Source organism: Diadema setosum, chromosome 4 (genome assembly GCF_964275005.1).
Source record: "Diadema setosum chromosome 4, eeDiaSeto1, whole genome shotgun sequence".
Lineage (NCBI taxonomy): Eukaryota > Metazoa > Echinodermata > Echinoidea > Diadematoida > Diadematidae > Diadema > Diadema setosum.
Genome location: NC_092688.1, coordinates 48,587,715 through 48,614,826, shown reverse-complemented (window position 1 = coordinate 48,614,826; position 27,112 = coordinate 48,587,715). Strand labels below are relative to the sequence as shown.

Sequence of the window (27,112 nt, the reverse complement as noted above, 5' to 3'; positions counted from 1 at the left end):
ACAATATCTATTAGAGAAGGAAATCTGCAAGGCATTTATACGAAATGTAGATCTTTTGCTTTGTTCACGCATTTCTCGCTGCAATGTGTTCCAAAGTTTTGGTCCTAAGTAAGAAATTGGAAATTGTCCCTGTGTGGTTCTAAATTTTGGTAAGTACAACATTCTTTTTTCATTTGTTCTTGTCCTGTAAGTATGATGCACAATTTGGCAATAGTCATACAGAGGGTGCGGAATAGTTCCATTGCAGAGATCGTACATAAATGTTAAAACTGAGAACTTATGTAACCTAACAACATCTAGAAGTTTGAATCGTTGGAAAAATGGTTCTGAATGTGTTCGTAAAGTCGAAAATGTTATAGCTCTCAGAGCCATTTTTTGAGAAATATGTATACAATTTAAGTGAGATTTATAAGTACTGCCCCATACTTCAATACCATATAATATGTGTGGTTGCATAAAAGATTTATACAAAAGCACAAGAATGCGCTGCGGAACATACTGTCTTAATTTATACAATACACCTACTTTCCTTCGAATACATTTATTTACCAATTGAATGTGAGGTTTCCAAGTGAGATGACAATCAATCTGAGTTCCGATAAAGGATGCAACACTCACTTCATCAATATCTGTGTCAGATAGTTTTATTGCACCCCTCATCGAAACTAACTGGCGTTTTCTTCTGATTACCATAAATTTGTTTTCTTTAAATTGATTGTAATCTTATTGGCATTACACCATGTTTGAACTTTGTGCAGGTTTTCATTTACTTCATTCATATCTATTTCTTTTTGGCGAGCAGCATAAAAGTATGAAAAATATTTGAATCGTCGGCAAACAATCTGAATTTAAAGAAAGAGCAAGAGCGTGGCAAATCATTTATAAATATCAAAAAGAGTGTTGGCCCTAAAACTGACCCTTGCGGGACACCACAAGTTATAATCTTCGGTGTCGAGACCATTCCTCTATAAGATAGCAGCTGAGATCTGTTGGACAGATAATCAGCAAACCATTGAAGTGGAATTCCACGAACACCATAATGAGCCAGTTTACATAGAAGAATATCATGATTTATCGTATCAAAAGCCTTTTTAAAATCTATAAAGATACCAAGTGTTACTTTTCCAGTGTATTTACAAGATCAATTAAAGACAATTTCGTACTGTATCTTTTACGAAAGCCATATTGGTGTTTATAAAAAAATATCATCGGACTCAAAAAAATCAACCAGTCTATCATTTACAATTTTCTCTAAAACCTTTCCAATTATTGGCAGAACGGAGATATGTCGGTAATTTCCAGGGTCCGATTTTGGTCCTTTTGTATATATTGGTGTTACTTTGGCTATCTTTAAGGCTTGAGGATAAATTCCAGTTTCTAAGGACAAATTAAAAATGTAAAGCAATGGCTTACAAACAAAACTTGCTGCATCCTTTAATAATCTTACTCGTAAATTATCATATCCATGTGATTTCTTAGAGTCTAATGCGAATAAAATATCGAACACTACTTTCTCTGTAACTGGCCTCCAAAATAACGATTTATTATTCTTTTCCCCCAAGAATTCTTTTAGATTAGTTTGTGTTTCAGGAATCTTAGTGGCCAACTTTGGTCCTACAGTAACAAAATAGTCATTAAGCTCTTCTGCTATTTCTTTTGCAGAAAAAACAGATTTAACTTCATCAACTTTATTAACCTCCAACTCTTCAATTTCTAAACTTGCAGTATGTTCTTTACCAGGATTTAACAACTCATTGACTATTTTCCATGTTTTACCAGAATCTTGCTTATTATCATTAAACATACTACTATAATAAACCCGTTTGGCATTTTTCAAAACAGTAGTTAGAATATTTTGATATACCTTGTACTCCCTTTCATATTTTAGATCAAAATTTGATGACCTATACTTTTTATACAATTTGTATTTTTTTTTAATTGATTTTAAAATCGCCTTTGTTACCCATGGATTTTTAGGGTAATATTTTGAATGACTATTACTATTGTTCTTTCTTAATGGAGCATGTTTATCACATATTTCCCGAAATATACCATAAAATACAGAATATGCATCATTCACATCTTTACACTTATACACAAAATCCCACCTAGCATTGGCTAAGTCTAAACAATATAAATCGACATCATAATGTTTATACGATCGTACAACTTTCCCAAAAGTTGGGACGATACTTTTAAAATAAAACATACTTTCAAAGACAGTAAAGATTGGAAGATGGTCTGAAACATCAGCCTCGATAACACCTGCATGTATATTAAACATGTCCATATTTGTATACAAATGATCAATCAAGGAAGCAGAATTTCGGGTTAATCTAGTTGGAAATGAGATCACTTGAGACAATCCAATACAATGCATGACAGTTCGAAAGTTTTCTGAATCTTTTCCAATATCAATAAGATCGATGTTAAAATCACCCATAATCAAACAATTATGTCTATCCAGTTTTAAAGAATGCAATACATTCAAGAAAGATTCTTGGAATTCTGTAATGTTGGTATTGGGTTTACGATAAACAACACCAACAATGACCTTCTTTTTATCACATAAAAGCTCAAGCCACAGGGATTCTGCATGTGCTATTGCAGTGAAACCAAGTCGTTTATATTTTGATGATGAGTGAATGTAAGCCCCTACACCTCCACCCCTAACATTTCCGTGGCGGCATTCAGTCTCAAGATTATAGCCCTTTATTCCCAGTAAAGATGTGTTACTCACATTCCACACTTTCGATAAACCATTTGAACTTAAACTACATTCATACAAGTTTTTTAGCTCATCGACATTTTTATTTAAAGAACGAATGTTAACATGTGTTACTGAAAAAGATTTTGCCATATGTCCCTGTAAAACATTATCGAAATTGCTAGGAGTTAGACGGTATGATTTAACATTCAGATTACTCTCGTGGTCAATGGGAGGTTTATCGGCCATGTTAACATATTATGTGTACTCTTAGAATAATACAGTGTTAATGTGCTTTCTTAGGCAAGAACATGAAGTTTGAAATCACCGTAATCAACATCGTCGATTCCAATGTCAAACAAGTCATCAGGGTTGCGTAAGATCTTTTGTTCACCATTGTTTGTATTGTGGAAACTTCGAATAAACTTGAAACTTGAAACAATCGGTCTTCCAGGCACGTTTCATGTATTAGAGCCCTCTCACGTGTCTATATAGAGAGTTTTATCAATTATTATCCCCCTTTTTTATCATTCTTCCTGTTATTTCTGATTGATAAAGGGCATTTTAAAGTGTGACAGGTCTACCCAATGTTCTTTCTGCGACTGTAGAGTGTCTCTCAGAGAGAGAGAGTATTTTAAAACAATGTTATGCCTAATTATATTCCGGTTTTGAAAATGAAATCCATGTTTTGGTAAAAGGCCGTGCTCCTCTATCGTGCAACGATTATAGTCGAATTTGTTGTCTCCCAATTAAACCCCCACAAAATCGAGTTCTACCACATTTCCTTTAGGAGTTCACACTTTGAAAAAAAAAAAGGAGGAAAACACAGAGCTCTGCCCGCGATAGCTAGCTGCACCTACAAGAGAATACATTAGTACGTGGTCGTCCCTCGAATACCATCCATCCTATCACCCATGACGAGTGAATGGAAAGGTCCGAACTCGACCGCAAATTACTTTTTGACCTTTATAAAGGACTATATAGTCGAACACATCAGTCAAAGTTTGAGGAAAATCGAACAATCCCTTCAAAAGTTATGACTTTTTGAAGTTTCAATGCCGCCATCGCTGGATGATGAGCTACGAGAAGACTAGCTATTTGACACAGCTTGTGATGATACATTAGTATGCATAGAATGAATATAGGCCCTACAGAAAGCATAATATCGGTATTTAAAACTTTCACTTGCTCACATAATAAAAGAGCACTTTACTTGCCTCTTTCAGAAGGCAGGAGGAGTAGTATTACCCTTAACATACATCAATAACAAGTCGAGGGAATGTATGGTACTTCTTCAACTAAAATGAAATTTCGTGAAATTATCCTTGTAGGCATATTTTCCTTGTATCGTTCTAAGGCATGTGACATCACACTGTTGTAATCTCATGCAGAAGTAACTTCGCACTACACAGAGCTTCACAGAAACTTTATAACTTCATAACTTTTGAAAGGTTTGTTAATTTTCCTCAGAACACAGATGAGATCATTGTCGGGCTGGCAAAGGACGTCTTGAAAGTGGATCTGCAGGAGTCAGACATCGAGAGAAGTCATCGCGTAGGGGTACGGAAAATGCGAAAGGACGGCACAGAATCTCCGCGAGGAATTATAGTGAAATTCAAGGCATACAGGAAGAGACAGGAGATGATTGCCCACCGTAGGAACCTGAAGGGAAAAAAGATGGTTTTGGTCGAGGATCTGACGCAAAAGAATCAGGAACTGTTGAACTCTGCAAGATCGAACAAGAATGTTGAAAATGCCTGGAGCAAGGATGGTCGGATAATTGTGCTGTTGAAAGGAAATAAGAAGGTGACAAAAGTGATCCACAATGAAAAAGAAATAAAGTCACTGTAATTTATGATATATATGTTTAACATGTTTTGTGACAAGTGATACATGTACTGTACAACCTATTCTATAGTCACCTAGCAGTTATACACTTCCTTGGAAGGACATCTGACCCTGAATAGTAGTGCTTTGCGTGATTGTATGATATTTCCTTTTCCCTAATGTTTGCACACTGACTGGTTTTCAGACGCATTACCTTTATATGCCTCTTCTGCTTGAGTGTCTTCATCTATACATCACTTGTATTAACTTATTTGTGTGTTGTTGTTGTGGTTTTTTTTTTCGCATGTATACAAGTTAAGTTCCGGGATATATGTTTGATTTGTTTGATTTGTTTGATGTCAACGTCAACCCATCGTCACTTATGTGTAACTTGTAGAAGGCAAATTTCTGGTGATCATAATCAAGAATGTATAAACTGTTCACAAGAAAGTTTTGAAAATGCAAATCCCATGTTTGACAGGTACAAGCTCCTTACTGAGGACGTAAACTACATCTTGCCCCATGAGTATGATAATGCTGTCAATGATGTGTATTCAAGCAATCCGAACGTTTTATCTATTGTGCATTTCAACTGTCGAAGTATTAAGAAAAGTTTTGACAATTTGACCACTGTTCTTGCCAGTATATCGAATTCTTTCTCTTTTATAGCATTAACAGAGACATGGCTGTGCAATCATGAATCAATTACTATACCTGGCTACACATTTATTGGATCAGGTAGGAAAAACAAGCGAGGAGGAGGAGTTGCATGTCTGATACAAACTAGTAGTCGATATAAGAGACGGGAGGACCTGGACATTTTTAATGATCATATTGAAACAATTGTGGCCGAAATACAGTGCAATCATAACTTAAATGCAATTCTTGCCATAGTTTATAGACCTCCAGGACAAAGTGTCATTGAATTTATGTATTTATTGGAGACATTTCTTGCCAAGGTGACACGTGAAAGAAAAATATGTTACTTAATCGGGGATTTTAATGTCGACCTACTGAGTTCCTCTTCTAACTCACATCGAAATTATTTCTTAGATTTATTAGCTACTTTTTCATTTCTTCCGCTGATATTAAAACCAACCAGAATTACCGCAAATACTGCAACATTGATTGATAATATATTTACAAATGACGCAAAAAATGTAATGAAAATGGGTATTATTATGGCTGATGTGAGTGATCATTTTGGTATATTTACAATCATTGATCATCACAACTGTCCAAGTTTGAATGTACACCCTAAAGTATATAAGAGAATAATAACTGCTGAAAATATATGTCAATTTCAATCAAGGCTTATTGATATGAATTGGCAAACAGTGTATGCTGAAAATGATGTGAATGGTATGTATGATTTATTTATGCAGCAATTTCTTAATGTATATAATCAGTGTTTTCCATTGAAAGAGAAAAGACCCCCTAGAAGTAATATGAATCCGTGGTTTACTGATGACATAAAGAAATTATGTAGGAAGAAAAATATGTTGTACAGAAAATACATAAAAAGTCCAACTCAGTATAGAAGATCAATTTATGTTAAATATAAAAATATGGTCTACAGTGCAATTCGTTTTCGTAAAAAAGAGTATTATAGTAATATGTTTGACAAAGTACGTAACGATATGAAAGGTACATGGCGATTAATAAATACTGTATTGAATAGAACTAGGACGGATGTGCAAAACCTGGAAATTAATCATGATGGTGAAGTTATATCTGACCCTCAAACTGTTGTCAATACATTTAATATATTTTTTAGTAATATAGGGTCCAAACTTGCACACAGCCTACCTGAACCTGACACAAATTCTATGCATTTCTTGCCACATTTATCATTCTCGCATTCTTTTTTCTTGAAGCCTATCCATAACAGACGAAATAGTTAAGACTGTGCGGGAATTGAAAACTAATAAGAGTCCTGGTTTTGATGACATCGATTCTTTGGTTGTAAAGAAGTCAATACATTATTTTGTAACACCATTGTGTCATATATTTAATTTTTCTATAGAAAAGGGTGTATTTCCAGATAATCTAAAAGTAGCTAAAGTTATGCCAATATATAAAAAAGGAGAGAAGAGTGTTTTATCAAATTATAGACCAATTTCTATTCTCTCTGTGTTTTCTAAAATATTTGAGAAACTTGTTCATACACGTCTTATGTCTTATCTTTCCCAAAATAATATATTATTCAACAAACAATTCGGATTTCGACAAAAATACTCCACTTATATGGCATTATTAGACTTTATTGACAAAATAACAACTTCTATTGAGAACAAAAATCTGTTAGTAGGACTTTTCTTTGATTTGTCGAAGGCTTTTGATTGCATTGACCACACCATATTGTTGAGTAAACTGCAGTTTTATGGTATAAGAGGTACAGCCTTCAATTGGCTTAAGAGTTATCTTTTAAATCGTGAGCAGTATGTAACAGATAATGGTTTTTCTTCTCCCCGTGTGAATGTAGATATTGGTGTACCTCAGGGGTCGGTTTTAGGTCCATTACTTTTTATTCTTTATATAAATGACTTACAGTATGCTAGCAAATATTTGGAGTTGATCTCATATGCAGATGATACTAGTTTTTTTATTTCATGTAAAGATACACAAAGTATCAGTGCAATCTTAAATTGTGAATTAGAGAAAGTTAATCAGTGGTTCATAGCCAATAAATTGAAATTAAATGCAGAAAAAACATCATGCATGATATTTAGACCAAGAAATAAAGTAGTAAATACTGATGATTTTGATGTTAAGATTGCTGATTTTAAAATTCCAGTTGTTCGTTCTACCAAATTTCTTGGAGTTATCATTGATGATCATTTAACATGGAGATATCATGTCAATGAAGTATGCTGTAAAGTCTCCAGAGCAATAGGTGCTATCAATAGTATACGTGCAATTATGCCCTCTGAAATTCTTTTAAAGTTATATCACTCTTTGATTATGCCTCATTTATCTTACTGTAACATAGTTTGGGGAAATTGTGCAAAGTATCTTTTAAAGCGTATTTTTGTTTTACAAAAGCGTGCAATCCGTATGATAAGTAATAGGCCATTTTTAAGCCACACAGGTCTTTTATTCAAAGAACATAAATTATTGACGATTTTTGATATGAATAAATTCTTTCTCGCTGTCATCATGTACTCATATATGAATAACATTTTGCCAAGGTTTCTTGATACTTCTTTTATTCAAAACAAGAATAAATATAATACTAGACAGGTTGATAGATTGTATATCCCAAATTTTAAGTACTGTATTTCAAGATACACTTTCAAATATATGGGACCTGTTTTATGGAATGATTTACCAAATGCAATAAAGTTGTGTAATAGACTTTCAATATTTAAAAGAAGTTATAAATTCTTTCTTGTTCATTAAGATATTAGATAAATTTCAAGTTTTATTCATTGTATAAGCACCACACTTTGATGACTCCTGCCTTCTTATATGTATAATGTTCTCTCTGCTGTATAGTTTTCTGTTGTTATTGCATAAATGTAATCTATTTTAGCTGTAATATTTGGGATCAGCCGTTGAAAGACCAATGGTCTATGTTGATCCCCCCACAAACTGAAATGATTGCTTTTTGTTGTGTTTGTCTGTTGTGTAATTGTAATAGGTTCAACATTTCCTCTTTTGTTCCAATGTTATACTGTGTATGTATCGTTCCTAGTATCCTTTGTATTAATGCTTTTTATCAGGATGTGGAAATAAATGAAATGAAATGAAAAAATGAAAAGACTTTCAGTAATGTGTTCTACTAATATTGTAGCATTCTCTTAATCCATAATATGTATCTGAAGGTTACTATAGTGACTAGTGATCAGAGGATCACAGAAATAGTTCTGTGGTGAGGATGGGATCGCCATCATGAAAAGTGCCTGCGCTTGATTTTGTATCATGTGACTACGTACGCGTACATCCGATTCTATTCATCATACGGTTTTGTAGATCGCGTCTCGTTGCTAATCGACGAGTTGTGAGTGACGTGTGTAATATAGCTGCTTTACAGATCCGGTCGCATCGGTCCCCCTGCGTGTGTGTACCTACGGTGTTACCGCGGTACCTACCTGTGTACCGTGTGCGCAGTGCGTGCGGTGTCGTCCTTTCGACCTCGACCAGCAGGAAATTTTTGGCAACATATCCTCCTTATAAGTGCAAAAAGCCTCAGTTTCATCGCAAACAGGTCAGTGGGGAGTGCGTGTCATAATGCAACACATGTTATAATGTAAGCAATGTCTGCACGCCATACTATGTGTCCCAATTACATCGATCAAGTTTGAATAAACCTCTACGTTACCGGCAGCTGGAGCTCGCTCGATCGATGAGCGGAGCTGAGCTGCAGGAAGGGCCAGGGTACAGGGAACGGCCGGAAGCGGGCCGGCGCCGCGCCGGGTCGACGTCGGTCGCGTGAACTGCAAGTAACTGTCTGGCATGTAACAACGTTATTAATGAGGCAGACCGAGCTACGTCTCTAACATTAGAGTCTAAATTTTGACTCCGGACAGACCGGAGATTCTTCATAACGTTAGACTTTTTTTTTACTGTCAGTTGCATACATCTTGTAGAGTCTAAACCGTTTAATAGAAAATATTTCGGCGAGAGTTCCTTACGAGACAGCCACACAAAAGTGAGTGCGTGCATCCGTGCGTATCGCAAGCAAGGTTAGGCTAGTTAGAGTTGTATAGATCTGCACTTATTTTAGTACTAACGTTAGTGTAATTGGGGTGGCTGTCTCAAAAGGAGGTCTTTCCAATAATACTTCTTGGCACCTACAATATAGAACATCATCTAACCTAACAGTTGGCTGAGTGTAGGTCCGCTATAGACATGACCTACATTCCTAGCTAGTAGAAGTCTAGGCCTTTCTATAAATAACTTAGATCTAACGTTAGAATCTAAGTCGTTACTCTCCAACGACCCACCCTAACTAGCTATAACACTCGTTAGAGGTCTATCATTAGTAGGCCTATTGACCGATTCAGGTTCGTTGAGGGCAGCAGACACTTTACGGCACAGGGCGCAGCCATAGTGGGTGTATCAGCAGACCCCCCCCCCCCCCTGCTCTCCCCCACCCCGGGGCAACAGGTTTACACGCACTTGTAACAAAGGTTCGCGCACTAAGCAAGCATTCGCACACTCAGTACGAGACGCCTATTGGCTAAAGCAGTTTTTCATTCTGCGCGCGTGCTAATGTAGGAAGAGGGGTGGGGGAGTGTGGAGGGGGGGGGGGGTCGGCTGATACACCCACTATGGCTGCGCCCATGCCAAAAAATACACATAGCGCGTCACAGAATCGGTCAATAGACAGAAAGATCCGTCTGTCCGGAGCGGAGGAGTCTTTTACTTTTAATTTTTATGACGTTATCGCTCTCCTCCGTAGACAAGGAGGGGATCCGTGAAGCCAGACGTAGTCTCCGCGGAACATTTCCCCGACGACCAGATACAGACCGATCTTTCGGTCAAGATCAGGTATAGAACCTACAACTTGTAGTACCTAGAACTTCTTGTATTATGTAGCCTCGCTACTTGTAGAACTCTTGGCATCTAACAGATACGAGCTACACGGTGTAGTCTGTGACTACTTTAGATTAGAATCTAGAAGGGTCTAGACCAGAGTATCTAATCTAGTGCACAGTGTCTGGACAAATGCAATTGCTATTCATGACCATTCGTTTACACGTAGTAGGAGAGTTGATCATATCACCGGACGCTTTTTTTTTTTTTTTTTTTTTGCTCTGAATTTTGAAAAATAGACTTCAAATGCACCCCTCCCCAATAAGTTGTCTTTTTGCACGGTGTAAAATCGCGTTATAAATTCCGGACACGATTTTTGTAATGGAATAATCAACGTCCTTGCACCAGAATCACAATTCATATCCACGATTCACCGTACACATTCCTATCCAGTGGACGATGTTTTTAGAAAAAATTGGCAAATTAGGCTCAAATTTCGTATTTTACGGTAAAATACATGTCTAACTTGAACATTTCGAACAGTTCACATGATGAAACCTTGTGAAAAATCGATAACTTCTTCCAAATCTGAGGTATGATGTGAATTTCTTTGCGTTTTTACAGTTTTAGGTTGCATTTCTTTCTTCTTTTTTTTTTATTTCAGTCCATACATCATTCTGTGAGGCTAATCTACAAAGTTTTCGTGTGCTCTGAATGTCATTAGTACGCAAAAATGTGCATGTCCGGAATTACCATGCTGTCCGGTAATACCTGTTCGTTCATGAGTTTTTCCCTCTTTGTACATGACGTGGCATACTTGCTTGGTGATTTACCATGTCAGTCAACTTGAAATTTTACTCTCATAGGCCCTACATTGTATTTCATGATTTTGTTCTTCTCTTTTTTCTCTCTCTCTGAGAAAACAAGAAAGAGCAGATTATGATTTTCTTTAGTGCAAGTGATAAACACACCACCATACCTGAATTCACAGAAGTGTATATTGTCATTGCTTGATGGATGATTTCACCAAACAAAATATCGGAGCATTATTTGAATGGATAGAGTATAGCTCAGTACATTTGTATGTGACTTGCAGGATTCAGTTGCCAGTAACGGTTTGTGGGTAGCAACCTAGCATTGATGGTTAGTGGGCATCATTGCCTTCGACTCTGATTTTCAAAATGTACTGAAGTATGCTATATTGGCTGCATGTGGTCAATGGCAAAGAAAAAGTATGCACAACGAGACAAATATTGAAAAGAATAAATGAGATATTTGTTCATGGTTCAATTTTTCAGAAAGTGAAATAGTATCTGTGTGGTTCACTGAGCTAATAGTCCATGGGCCAAGACCAGATTTTTACGATATTGGTACCACTTAAAGGGACAAATTCTGCTTGCATTTTGAAATGGTATGTATCTGTAGATGATATTTTGCTATGATAGCAATTCCAGAGAAGTAGCTTAGTCTCAGTATCAGCCGTTAACCCTCATAACTCTAAATACCTTTTTTCAGCTTGGTAAACCATGGAGGGCACAATCCGCTCCCTCTATAAACTCAATATTTTTCTATCAATTGCTCTGAAATGTGGCACAAATGTAAATTATCAAGACATACTCTACAAAATGGCACCATCAAAACTTTTCTTGGAAACCACAAAGAGGGAGCAATTTGTCAAAATACAAAGAAAACAAAGAGAATCCCATTGACTAATATTCAATTAACCATTTTTATATATCGGGCAGTTAAGGCGAAAATGCAACTAGTTTTTTGCTGTTGATTTTTATCTAGACATATTAAGACACATTTGAACTTCATTTTGACCTTTTCGGAGCATTTACAGGACCAAATCTTAAGAAAATGGTGTTTACCACAGAAAAAAAAAAAATCAAGACAAAACACAAGAGGGCACTGTAGCTATTTCAAACATAATTGAATACTTCCATTAAAAGTATAAAATTTTATTATTTTATGTTGCGAATACATAAAATGATAAGTAACAAGAAACTAAGAATGGGTCAAAATGTGAAACGGAACTTGCTTATGTTTATTTGTTGCCATGGTAACCAAAATACTTTAACACAAATTAAACATATCTTATACAACGTACATATATATATGCGTAATAAGTTTCAGGAAACGACATCAAATTTGGAGGTGGTCAGACAAGATATCAAACTTATAGTGAGCAAAGTTTAATTTTCAGTATCAGTGGAGCACCTCCCTCTCCAAAATTTTGCTATTTTGGGGATATTAACAATTCATCCACTGTCACATAATCAAATGCGAGGGCATCCCCACACATGCGAGCTGTTGCATTCTTCGTGTTCTTAGAGTTGTTATTCAACTATGCGATAAACACTTTGGGGAATATTTAGGGGAAAAGAGTGAAAAAAAAAACCGGCATTTCAAAGGACACTATCAACGGCGAAATCGTATCTGTCACCCTTTGTTAAAATCGTGATTACTATATTCATAATCAAATACTCTGTACTACTCCAAATAATCAGAGCCACAATCATCACCAACATTTCGATATCATTTTGACATAGACACCTCAACAAACAATTCCCATGTACCAACACGCCAATAGCAAGATATCTACATACAGTGTATTCACCAAAATTACGAGCGCAACGAGAGATAGCAAAACATCCTTCTTAATACTAATGATTCTGCAAAACGGGTGAGTTAATGTTACTAAATATACGAAACACTCTTCAGAGCAAATTTACTTCGACACTTAATGGAAAGGATAAAGTGACAGGAAATATGATAGATAGTGCCATGATAATCATACCAAAAGATATACAAAAAACGAACATTAATTTTAATTCAAACAAACTAATGAGCAAACACAAAATAGGCACGCTATGTATATTATGGGCATTAATCGAAAAGAGAGAGTTTTGGGGCGGCTTTATTCTTCTGTTTTGTTTTTATTGGTCACCGCCATGCAACTTCAGAAAGTCAGCAAGCCTCGATATAACTGGGGAGTAGCAAATGTCCGCAAATGCAAATAGAGCTATGTCGACGGAGCAAATTAGTGTTTGTTGCAGAGTATTTGTCAGAATTTTCAGAGCAATTGCATTTTGGTGGAGTTTCATAAGTCTGGAACAGGGAAGAATTATCATAACGATCCCCTCTGACACAAGGTATAAAAACAAAAATCCAAGTAGATACCGAGAAACAAATAAAATTGCTAAATCAAAATTACTTTGCTCCTTGCCATGCGTCATGCTAGGATAGCCAAATTTTGAAAAGCACAATTAACAACCCCCCCCCCCCCAAAAAAAAAAAAAAAAAGGATAATTTCTTTAATTGTTGACTGACTTACTCAATATCTGATAAATCTGAAAATGTGATGTCCAAGTAAAAAAACCAAAGTCTGGGTTTGGGGTAAAAGTCTAGGAATGGGAATGGGCAAAACCCTCCAATTCCCTTGCTGTATACAACCCTTGGGGTACGACCGCGGTCATTTGCTGGTATCAAGATCTGCAAATACCTTGTTTGACGCTGTAATCTAACTTTATATAAAATGGAATTTACATCAGTACTCTTCCCCTCTGTATGATCTTGTCATTTTGAACTGCCATCTTTATAGTGATTACTCCATAATTCCAATTTTCATTGTTCTTTCAAACAGGAAATTCATTATCACTTATCTTATCATAATATGTAAGCCTTAATTAGGCTATGTCTTAAATATTCATTGATACAATAGTCACTTATCCAGATGTAGCCCTTGAATTGGCTATAATACCGTATGAAAACAACATAAAATTGTTATTTCTTGCTCGGCAAAAGATATGAAAATATGCACAGCAGAATGTAGCAACTTATCATAGAAATAAATTTCCATGGGGATTTTAGCGAGAAAATGAATGACAATGAATAATAAGAAAATACCGTTCTGCGGTAACGTCTCCCATTCCATTCATTTTTACGGACATAAAGAGAGGTACCATACAGAATAGCCTTTGGATATGGCCTCGGCTGCCTTGAATGTAGACTATGACTCCACGGAGAGATACACGGCGTTCAAAACAGTGCGCTCCGTAGAGACCGTGCTTTGTTGTTCTGTGTATAATCTTGATTCAGACGCATGGGCTGATTATTAAAGCCCAGAATGCATTGATTAAAGACTACATTTTTCATGACTAAGCTACTCATTTGGAATTGCTATCATAGTTTGATACACTTATATATGCCTAACAAACAAAACGGCACCACAAAGGTTTTGTCCCTTTTGGTGGTACCAATATCTGACCTGGCCCATGGACTATAATGTGAGTATTATTGTGATGCCAGTCATTTTCACACATTCTTCAACTTCAATATTTTTGTGTTTAGATAGGTCTACCTAGCCTGCGTAGTTTACCCAGTGGGCATACAATACCCAGTTGTCAATTACAGAGCATTCAGCTAATCAAGTCAGCACAATGCTGTCATTGGCTGGAATGTCAGGAGCAGGCGTGGCTCGTCCACGGCGCACTTTGAGCCCTGATCGCAGCTCCACTTCTACACCTCGAAGCATGCTGAGTATGTCAAGTGCAGCCAGTATGCTGGGGGAGGGAGATCACAATATGCATCAGGCAGAAAAAGAACCAGTGTCTGAGGGAAACCTAAGGATCATACATCATGTGTAAGTTGAATTGTCATACTAAACAGTCATCATTTTCTTGATTGCCCTTTTTTCTGTTGTACACATATAGGGCATCAAGGTTCACCTAAAATCACACACGCTTTGTTTTAAGAAAATGTTGTATCCTACTTTGCACATTTCATTTGATTAAGGGGAAAAAATTCTTTGAAATTGAATACGGATAAATCTGAGTTAAACTTGACATAAATTTCATTTCCTTTTCCGGCATGTCAATTAGTGTGTCCCAAACCTGTCGCAACCTGGGTGTAATGCTAGATTGTAATATGTCTATATACAATTTAATCTTTAATTATTGCACTGTGATTGGTAAATATGATTTTCCTTTTAGATTAACTTTCTTTGTACACCTAAACATTTGCTATTTAATTGCAAGATTTAACAAGCAGCACAAAATAACAGGGTTGTGGGAACAAAGTTCACTGAAATATTTCTGTCCATGGAAACATACATAGACAACATAATGAATTGAGCAACTGAGTGAAGAAGTTATAGAGTGTTTACTAATGTCAATCTGTCATTGAAATTGAAGAATATGTCACCTTGTGAAACACAGCTTAGTCGTGTCAAGACACTTAAAGGTCTGTCAATCAACCCTTTCACTCTCTTTCCCACTTTCATCCAACATGTTGAAATATACAGTGTATCTTACCTAAAAAATATTATATAATATGCATTAAATGTTTTAAGACCTTATGAAACCATGTCTGATACAGCGATGTGTTTGTCTTAAAAGACGTACTTACGTGGACACTTTTGGGATTTTTTTTTTTTTTTCAGATTAACCTCTGAAGTTCATGTACAATGTACACTGTATCATATTTTGAACATGCCATTGAATATAATTTGTAAAGTCACTAAATGTGGACAGTTGTTTTCAGACTTCATGTCAGGGAGTCCATTTGTATGTTTATCAATGGGTTTCTAGCCCATGTGAATATTAATGGCCCATCTTCTGTAGTATACCAGGCATTATAGCATATATGTCGTCCAATTCACAATTGAATGATTTGTGTTCATGAGTCGTCTCAAGGTGACCCTTTTGGTTCATGAGATACCCAAGGCTTTAAAGTAGGCAGAGGTGAGGATGAATCTACTGCATATCAGTAGACCCAACATATCACAACCTAATCTCTGTACAACCTTGTTCATTTCACCATTTGTAGCCATACACAGCAGGAGGTGATGTGTTGTCAGTACAGTGAGGATGGCTCTTTGCTTGCAGTGGGAACTGTAGATGGATCCATTAAGGTTAGTAATTCATCTAAATCAAGGCTTGGGTAGAGATACTTTAAAAAACTGTTCAGCGTCAAATTGGCTTGTTAAAAGTCAATATGAGTTGATATGAAAGATGAAAAATTTGTACACTGCTGATTTCCTTTTTACCTCCCAGGTCTATTCAACAGAGACTGCAGCTCAGCTCTACAACCTGTCTGACAGTGAAACCAAAGAGTCCCATTTACCTTGCACTAGTCTTAACTTCAGACATCATCTGGAAGAAGACAAATCATTTAATCTCCTTCTGGCTACTTGTGAGTGATTCATTCATATTGACCATCACTTTACAGAATTATTCTTGGTTCAGGGCTGCATCATAGCAGCCATATTCTGACTACCTGACAGTGTGTGGATTTGTATGCCTTAAACTTGTTGTGTATATATGTTATGGTGATGGAGGCATTATCTTAAATTTGTCTGTCAGTTTTCAAAGCATATGGATAATTTCTATTTTTTTAATAGAGAACCTTAAATGTTAACCATAAGTCAGTGTCAATTTGAAGTTTCATGGCATTTGTTATTAGAATTAATTTATGTATAACTAGAGAAGCACTCTGAGAGCGCAGACCTCTGCCAAGCAGCTCATTTCCACCACTTCTTCTGTAGAGATAAATGATTTCTACCCATACGTATGCATGCTGAAAATCGCCCAATTTCCTAATAATAATAATAAAAACCTTTCGTTACGTCATCAATGCCAGCTGCACGGCCCACCTCGCCGTGGACCAGAAACTAGAGCACGCACTCTAATGCGCATATGAAAACCTAAGAAATACGCAGCTTGAACTCCCAAGTTCATTGAATCTACCTGCCAAAATATCAAAATCCTTCATAAAATTCATAGAAATTCCCGGATCACTACCAAAGTTTAATCATCTATTCCTTGTGTCATTCTCAACCTTTCCTGTAAGTTTCATCCAAATCCGTTTTCAACTTTTTTAGTTATTTTGCAAACGGACAAGCCAACGGCAACGAAAACATAACCTCCTCCCTTGGCAGAGGTAATGAACTTATATGAATATTGATTTAGTTATACATAGTTACCAATAGGTAAGTTATTTTCATTCTGTAGGATTCTTGGCTTGGAGTGTATGTGCATCAGCATTAGTGTTACAAAATTTAATGAATCTTGATAAAATGACAAACTGTAAGAAGCAAATTATTTGACTAAAGTCGGAGACTGTCATTCAGGAAAGTCAAGCAAGTTTCGTTAGCCCTCAGAGAAGAAAGATGAAGACAAATCCGGCAAGGTCATGTGACTGTATGAAATCAGGATTGAAATGATATGTTAAGTGACTGGCTTGTTTCCTACCCAGATGCCTCAGGAATGGTGAAACTTTGGCACACAGCCACCTCCCAGTGTCTACACACCATCCATGAACCTCGCCAGACTCTAGCTGCTGCCTTCGACAAAAAGACATCACTGTTTGTCACCACAGGCTCAGATGACAAGATCCATGTTTATGATGCTACCACCAAGCAGCTCATTCAAACCTGTCAGCCCAGGTAATTAAGATGACCAGTTGATGAAGAGACTTTTCAAACGGCATTTCAGTTTTCACATACAATCTCACCCCTGTTGCACTTTAGGATCAGTATGACACAATCAATCTTATTTATAAATTATGCAGAGAGCATTTCAGCATAATCATTCTTTACTGATTATTTCAGCAAGGCTCCCTCACATAACTTTTTTGGTTTGTTTGTTTTCATCAGGGCGATAATACAGTGTTTGTTAACACAGCTACTTAACCCTATATTAACTAGGGGGGACAAATTAACCCCCCCCCCCTCAACATTTCGCGCCACGATTCCGCAACGCGACAAAATGGTGCCATGTCATTTCATGACTTTATTTCTTTGAAGTCTCCCGCATATTTTGAGACCAAATTTACGATGTCCGGGTACACCGTTCTGAAGTTACGTAATAATTTGCATTATATGCATGTCAACCCATAAACGGCTCAAATTCACGATATTGTGTGCAAATCCAATGCAAATTGTGGTTTGGTTTTTTTTGTTAAATTGATATAAATTAGATTATTTCCACTTTTAAGCATTGAAATTAATCAATTCTAATGTAGATAAGCTTGAAAAAGTGCCTGCAACAAAATTTGGTCAAAAAACAATAGAAAACAAAAGGTCGAAAAAACAAAATACATAGGAAATTAAAAAACAATTAAAAAAAAATTATTTTGATTGTGCTATTTTTTTGCAAGAAAATTGTTTGATGTATCTTAAGGAATTCTCGAACAAAAATTTAGCAATCCTTTAGTCTTTTTAATGGAGTTACAGGTGAAATAAAAATTTCGTGCATAAATTTACATAATTGATATACTAAAAATAGAAAATCAATATCTTTCTATTGTATGACCATGTAATCTTGTAGTTGACATCCGGCTCTTTGTTCAGGCAGAATTTTGCAGCGATCGCGCCATCGGCGGCCGAGATCTGAAGGGGGGTCAAATTGACCCCCCCCCCCCCCCAGTAAAAACTTGGTCTCAAATAGCCCAGTTAAAATAGGGTTAAGGCATTTTAATTGAATTGTGACTAATGGAAGTGTTCAAAACTTTAATTCTGTATAACTTTGTAAAGCTAATCTCTCTTATTGCCAAAGCTTATGTCCCATAGTCTGCTGTTCTGTTCATTCAACATGACATCTGAATAGCAGTCATGTAGCATTGTGTTACTGTATTCTAAAATATGGTGGCAAGTATGACCATGTGGACAGAATAAATCATAAATTATGAACATATGAACATCACTCAAGGCTAATAGAAAGTGAAAGTCTATGTGTGCCAAGATTTCGCTCTGATTGTCACAAGTGTAGCCCAATTGTATCTTAATACTGAAGGGATTTCGTAGTAGGATATTTATAGAGCGTAGAGAATATATCCTTCTACTCACCATTCGTTGTTTTGATACACACAATATCTCCCGCGTTTCCAAGCTGCGCCTGGAGTCGATGCTGTTGCAGGAAATGGGCCTCCAATTGAGAGTTCAGTTATTGCACTTTCCCGTTTGGTATATACACAAGAACATAACGCGACACAAAGTATAATTCCAGTAAATATGTCGAAGTAGCACAATATTGACTGCTCCACGAGACGGCGAAGTTAGAGATGGAAAATAGAGATAGATTGAGAGAGAGAGAGAGAGAGAAGTTCGCGAGTCCGATGTTTGTTGATAAAGTTTGGCGAGTTGACAACTTGACGTTTCCGTGCTTTGCACCTTTCACGTCGAAAGCTGGTCAAGAAATGTAGTGTGCATGAAAAGTTGAATTTTGTGAATGAAGAGTTGTAGCATGCGTGCAAAGTTTCCTCGAGACGTGGAGCGAAGAAAAGAAGGAGATTGGTTAGAAAGGATGTCCATCTCGCGTTGTCATGGTGACCGTAGGAGTGACCGGAGGTGAAGTTACGTTGTTCGCGAGGAATGTGACAGATGATATACGCGTGCTCGCGATACAGAGGGCCAGAGCGGTCGTAAAAATGTGCTTGTGTTACGCCGTAGAGTGACCACTAGCGGTCAGCGAGTGGACGAAAACAATTCTTAGTAGTGCGAGAAAATGAAAGTGTGAGTCATTGTGCTGCTACAATACTTTAAAAGGACAAGTGCACCTTCATAGACATGTGGGTTGAGTGAATGCAGCAATATTAGTACAGTAGAACACATCAGTGAGAGTTTGAGGAAAATCGGACAATCCGTTCAAAAGTAATGAATTTTTGAAGTTTCTGCACACTCAAGGCTGGATGAGAAGACTACTATAGCTTGTGATGTCACATGTGTACAATGATATAAAGAGAGAATAAAGAAAATTCAACATATTTTCACTTTTCTCGCATAACAAAAGAACACTTGACTTCTCTCTTTCAGAAGGCAGGAGGAACAATATTACCCTTAACATATGTCAGTAACAAGTCGAAGAAATGTGCACTTTATTCAAAAAGTGAAGTTTTGTGAAATTCTCTTTTTATTATGCCTCCGCCACGAAGTGGTGCCGGAGGCATTATGTTTTCGGGTTGTCCGTCCGTCCGTATGTACGTACGTACGTCCGCATTCGTTTACGCGATAACTTAAGTAATATTGACTGGAATTTTACCAAACTTGGTCCAAGTATAAAGTATGATGGGGCAATTAATTGATTAGATTTTGGGTGAAATCGGCCAAAGGTCAAAGGTCAAAAGTCAAGGTCAAATCATTAAATTGTATCTGTTTACGCGATAACTCAAGACTGCATGGAGCAAATTTCACCAAAATTTGTCTGAGGATGATGTATGATGGGACAATTACTTGATTAGGTTTTAGTGAAATTGGACAGAGGTCAAAGGTCAAAGATCAAGGTCAAACCCTAAAATTTATCTGTTTTCGTGATAACTCTAAACTGGATGAAGCAGCTTTCACCAAACTTGGTCCAAGGATGATGTATGATGGGGCAATTAGTTGAGTAGATTTTAGTGACATTGGCAGGAGGTCAAAGGTCATAAGGTCAAGGTCAAATGCTAAAAACATTGCTATTTCCCCCATATCCATGTAATGCCCGAAGGTATTATCTTGAAACTTATTGTAGACATGTACTACTGCATAAAGATTCTCCAGAGAGAGTTTCATGTCATAATGTCAAAGGTCAAAAGGTCAAAGGTTAGGTGAATATGTTACAATTTCACTTTTCTTGCAAATGGTTCAATGTATCTTCATGGAACTTGGTACATACACATGTACTGACTGGCAGGGATTTTCTAGGGAATGTAGGGGTCATGGGTCACTAGTCAGGGGGGTCAAAGGTCAAGGTCAACTCCTCAAAATTTTACTATTTCCCTCATATACTAGTATATGCAATGCTTACATTATTATTTTTAAAACTAAAACTTGATATATACATGTATTCCCTAATGGAGATTCTCTGAGAAATTTCCAGCCAGAAGGTCAAAGGTTAAGGGTCAAAGGTCAGGTTTAAATGCAAATATATATATATTTTATACTTTAATTACACTCTTTCTTCATACCTTGAAAATTACTCAATGCATAAACTTATAAAAGGGTAGGTCAGAAGTCAAGTAAAAGTTCTCAATTCCCCAAATACAGGTACCTGCACTCTTAGACAATTATAGCAAACCTAGTTCAAGGAAAGTGAACATTCAAGATATTTCTGACAAACCTGTCATTTCAATATTTTGTCAGTTTTGTGAAACTGTCATAACACATTGTGAAGACATTGTACCATACACCTATTGGAAGAATCATGCATTATGGCGGAGGCATCAGTCGCCATAGCGACATTTCTAGTTTTCTTTATATCATTGTACGCATATGACATCATACACTGTAGTAGTCTTCTCATCCAGCAGTGACTGCGCAGATACTTAAAAATTCAAAGCTTTTGAACGGATTGTCCGATTTTCCTCAAACTCTCACTGATGTGTTCTACTGTACTAATATTGCTGCATTCACTCAACCCACATGTCTATGAAGGTGCACTTGTCCTTTAATGGAACAAACGAGATTATTCAATCAGATCAGCTTCTTCCACATATTCATTTAAGAAATTGTTTAAACGAAGTTGTATATATTTGTAAATAAGACACCAAATTTATTCTGGGCGAGCTAATCATTCCTGCCCAATGGCGTTTTAATTGTTATATCGGCGTTCTGATGAACTCTTGTTGTGCCATAGTCAATATTCACTGTATTCTTTATGTTACTTTGCAATGTACATATGTTATCTTCTGTATATACATTTTGCTATTTAATGTACATATGTTCATCAATATCATTCGGGGCTCCATGGAAGACCACTACTTATTGGTGAATGGGCTACCCTGACAAAATATTAGAATTAGAATCATGAGAAGGCATGATAGTAGATAGGGAGTACACACATTTGATGTACACAGGGCAAGATTGGCTGGAAAATTGTAGTATCTGCACTTTTCACCCAAGGTGAAGCCACAGATGAAATAACAAATTATATGTATTGGCACCATAGGATGTATGCTTGTCACACTATATCATCATACTGCTTGTGCACTACATGTATGGATGCATATCTCATACCATGTATACTTCAGAATGTCCAGCAATGATTATGTTTTTCCCTTCTAGTCCATCTATGAATGTAATGGATGGCCACAGGAGCAGGGTGTTTTCCGTCAAGTTTCATCCAAAACTAGAGAAGGAGTTTGTGACTGGAGGCTGGGACGACACTATCCAATTCTGGCAGATTGGAAATGAGCATGCCATCAGGTTAGAAGCAGCAGCCTCAGGTTGAAAATCAGAAGATTTTGTACATTATTATTTACAAACAAACAAACCAACAAACAAAAAATCATTCCTGAAAATGCCTGCATTTGGGGTTTACATATAGCAAGGCCCCAAAATAGCGGTGGCCTAGTGACCCAGGCTACCAAAATAGACATTGCACCACCATTATTCAAGAAATTATATGTTTTAGAAGAAAAGGGGAGAATAACTCACAGCTCAGTGCATGGTAACTACACGCATTTCAGCTAGCCCTCATTACCAGGTTTGTCCGATCATTGCTAGTCTTCACAGCTAAACTCAGTCTATTTTCTGGCCATATTCAATCAAAGTATACAGCCCAATTTCATGGCCAAATTCTATCTATCTAAAATTGACCATAAAATTTACCATACATGTACAATAGGTGAATATCAAAAAGAGAAGATGGGGCCAAGGATTTACATTTTACTCTCACCATATCCCTCCTTGTCATGATTTCAAGTTCTGTCATATCCATTCTTGTTATATGTGGACTCGCCATATTTGACCTTGCTTCTGAAATTATTCTGTTGTAGATACACTCAACATGAGAGTCATGGCCATTTGACACATGATCAATAGTCTCTGTCTGTCTCCACAGGAAAACGTATGGTCCTCACATCTGTGGGGATGCCCTTGATATTGATGTTCATCACAATCACATTTTGACTGGTTCATGGAGGAAAACAAACAATCTCCAGGTGATTCATCTTTGTCTTTTTTTTTCTCTCTCTCTCTCCCTCTCTGTCTCAGTCTGCTTCCTACCTAGCATATTATTTGTATACACTTTGGAAAGCATTTGAATTTCATGTCTTTGAAAAGCTACAGAAATGTGCTTAAAATTTTCAACATGTCCTTGTAAAATGTTAAGTGCTTTTTACTTTTGTTGGAATCTATGAACATTAGGAGAAACAAGTTATTGCTCTCTGTAAGTGGACATGACCACATACATGAATTTGTTGGTCATGATGGATCTCACAAAGGTAGACCACTAACTTTCCTTGAGCAAAATGAAATTGATATGAGGTTACTAGGAATGTGAAATATAGTGAAAAGTGACAATTTGAATATAGAATAACAAATGAGAAGTTCATTATTGCTCTGTTAAAGAATATTGGCTGTGAAGGGTCAGTTGATATACATCTCTGTGAGAGGCTTTGATTGACTTGATTTTAAGAAACTACTGTAAAACCAGAATTGTTTGCCTGCATTTTAATTTCACAAATTTTGCGAGAGCCAAGATTTGCAAAATTAAAATGCATGCAAAAGTTCTTGCCCACACTGTATGCATTGAATGTCAAAGGCAAAAGATGGGAAAAAGACCGTTAGCTCCGATTCACAAAAATTTCATGCCGTGAGCATTTTTTGATTCACAGTAGCTGCTGACTCAGTGGGGTGCATTTCTTAGTTCAAGATATTTCTAAATACATTATTCAGTGCCCGCTATGTCAAACCTAGTGTGTGGCAGGTAATGCACCTTAAAGGCAGTCTGTGTGAATAAATTCCTGTGCTAGGTCAAGCCAAGTTCTCTTCATATAATCCCGAGATCTCACATCTTCTACAGAGACTCTATGCAACAAGATCCAGTGATTTCAAAATTGTTTGATATTGTGAAAATAATGTGTATGGTGCCGTATAATTTGTAGGTTGGTGTAGCTAGAGCAGTGAGTGTCCATGGAACACAAGTAGTGACTACAAATGTTCTGCACAGGGATGTACTGGCTACAGGAATCATTACTGACTATGAATACCATGTAGGAGGGATGGGAAGCAAAGATCTTCTAGCCTCACTTCCAGCCTCATCCACGTATCCTTATGATAATCACCTGAATCACAAAAGGCTTTAGATAAGGAAGAGAGAGTAAAGAATGCCACAAAGAAATTGACTGCAGGAAAGCAAAGAAAAGGCACTTTTGTGAAGACATTGCTGCTTTGACCACTTCAGCAAACAATTGCAGTGACAAGGCTGAGAGTGTTAGGAAACTGTCCTAGATAAAGCCAGTGTGATTTGGTAAAGAGAATGTCAGGGGGCAAGAAGAAATAGTTCAGGTAATTAAAAGAGGAAGAGTTGGACAAGAAACTCAAAATCTGTAATATTGATGTACACTGTATGTGTACAACTACAGGAAACATAGTGTATCATCCATGCATGTATTATTGAGAGGTTTTTAAAGTTTTCGTGTCTTATTTTTTGCCCTTTCTGCTGATGTTCATCTGCTCTGTGTTTCTCTTTTTGTAGGTGTGGGACTATGACACAGGATCTCTCATCAAATCAGTACCTAAAGATATCAACAATTCACTGGTGAGTAGTTGGGTCTGCTTTCTACTAACAAACACTCGTCATCAATCCAGATGTCATGTGGGAGTGCCACCACACCTCATCGCTTGATGACTCTAGTCTGGTTATAGCTTGTTTCAGTCTTTACTTTTGACATTTACTATAAGTATTTACCCCGCTCTGTTTGTACATGAATAGCAACATCTTGGAGGATGGGGCAAACAAAATTTTGTTCTGGTGCTGTAAAGATGGGGAATGAAAATAAGTCTTCCAAAGGTGAATATTGGTCATTTGCAGTGCTGCTGTTACTAACACAACAGACACAGTTACTGTACAATGATATACTAATTTATGTACCTTAAAAGTGGATATTTTTGCACAAGTTTTCGCGCTTGGCAGGGTGAGGTGAATTTCATGTGTTTTTAAATTTGCAGAATCAGTACATCAATTAAAAACATGTGGCATGCAAAATTATTCACATGCTTTTATTTTTGCCCTGGCTTCTGGTTGCTCGAAATGTGCAAAAATTTTCAATTTTGCAGTACTTTTAGCTTTAATAACCTTTCTCTGATACCTCAGAAAGTCACACATTTACACATGCAAAAAAAGAATGATAGTAAAAATAAAAAATAAAAGAAATTTGTATATACATTATATAGAGAGTTCACAAAATAGGAATTGCACCTAGTTAGAGTGAGTTGATGGATATTAATGGATGTTATTTTGTGGGTGTGTTTGTTATTTTATAAATCAGCTATACTGTGCCCAGTGGCTTGGCAAGGATCACATTGTAGCAGGAGGCTGTGATGCAAACATGGTCAGAGTTATCGACAGAGGGACATTGCAGGTACTTTCTCTCTCTCTGTACATCTTTTTGTTGGATATAGTTTGCCTTTGTATGTTTTGTAATAATAAGCATGTTGGCTTGTACAGTTTTTTTTGTCCCCGCCGAACGAGTTTGAGCAGGGGACTATGAAACGGGCTCCGTACGTGTGTGTGTCCGTGCGTCCGTCCGTCCGTGTGTGCGTCCGTGTGTGATCAAAATGTTCAATTTGCTACTTCTCTGTCATTTATGAGCCAATTTTGATTCTGTTTGCTTTATATGATAGCACTACATGGGAGCTTTAAAACTTCTACACAGAATTTCAGTTGTGACCTTGACCTTTGACTTTGCTACAAAATGCTACTCCTTCGCCATTTCTAATCCGATTTCGATTCCGTTTGCTTTATGTGATGGCACTAGGTGAGGGCTTCAAAACTACTACACAGAATTTTGACCTTTGACTTCTTTGACCTTTGACCTTGATTTTTGACCTATATTGTACATTGGCTACAAAAGGCTACTCCTTCGTCATTTCTAACCCAATTTCGATTCCATTTGCTTTATGTGATGGCACTAGGTGAGGGCTTCAAAACTTCTACACAGAATTTTGACCTTTGACTTCTTTGACCTTTGACCTTGATTTTTTACCTATATTGCACATTTTGTTACAAAATGCTACTTCCGGCGGGGACAGATATTGCGCACCGCGTAATTTCTACTTTTCCTTGTTTTCTTTGTTCCAATGTGTAAATCAAATCAGCAATGTAAACTGTGTGATGTGTAAGGCAATCTACTGTATGACATCACAATATTACTAAGAGGTGACTTGTGCTGAGTGCAGTATTTCGACTGAAATGCACATTATCATATAATAGGCTGCTTGAATACAGGCCTACCGTACATACGTATCTTCTAAGGGCTTGACTTGTCTACTACCATTTTACTGAGGAACAAAAACATGCCTGTATGAATAAAAAGTTCACAGTCCCAATGGATCACTGGTCCGAGTATATCAACCTTTGATAATTGGGCAGCTCTTTGTTCTTTTCTTTGATGATTTGCTCCTCTGCTCTACTTGTCTGTCTCAAACCCTGACATAACATAATACTGTAAAAGTGAATATTTTCGCCCGACTTATTTTTTGCACTTGGACGGGCAAGATGAGTTTTGCATGCTTTTAATTCTGTGGAATGAAGACATCAGCTGCTTGAACACATGGCAAGCAAAAATATTCTTGGGCATTTATTTTCGTGCTACTTTCTGGTTGCGCAAAATGCACAAAAATTTCAACATTGCAAAAATTTCCACTTTTACAGTACTGTCCATGTTCCTTTTTTTGTCTTTTAATGCAGACTACTGGTCGGATTGTGGAGCTCTCTCGTGGCGTCTACTGCATGGATAATAACCGTCAGGGACCAATCCCAAAGTTTGCTGTTGGCTCTTCAAGAAGTCTCCTCTTCCTAGAGATGAGACAAACCTGAAAACTTTCCCCCATGATAACAGCTTGAAATAGATCATTCTTCTCACATTCAATAATTTCTGTTAAGGACTTTCTGGATTATGCTGGCCCACATAGAGATGAAGGTAGACACTGCAACAACGGGGGGTGGGGGATGCTCTTGTGTTTGTTTGTTTGTTTCTCCATTTTTTTTTTTGGGGGGGGGGGAGGGGTTAGGTACCAGTTAGTGTCTCTCTATGTGTAAGCTTTGCTCTCTGAAACTGCCTCAAAGATAATTATAGTGTGTGTGCATGTGTGTGTGTATGTGTATGTATGTACGT

At 37.0% G+C, this 27,112-nt stretch overlaps 1 protein-coding gene across 1 annotated transcript; it reads left to right on the top strand.

Moving 5' to 3' along the window:
- Window positions 1–8,660: 8,660 nt before the first annotated feature.
- On the top strand, window positions 8,661–26,933 carry LOC140227406 (uncharacterized). Its single transcript, XM_072307813.1, has 10 exons — window positions 8,661–8,744; window positions 14,369–14,660; window positions 15,845–15,929; window positions 16,072–16,210; window positions 17,273–17,462; window positions 22,056–22,196; window positions 22,834–22,933; window positions 24,472–24,534; window positions 25,265–25,357; window positions 26,686–26,933. Exons 2-10 carry the CDS (start codon window positions 14,458–14,460, stop codon window positions 26,812–26,814), a joined length of 1,143 nt encoding a protein of 380 aa, XP_072163914.1. The 5' UTR covers window positions 8,661–8,744; window positions 14,369–14,457; the 3' UTR covers window positions 26,815–26,933.
- Window positions 26,934–27,112: the final 179 nt, after the last annotated feature.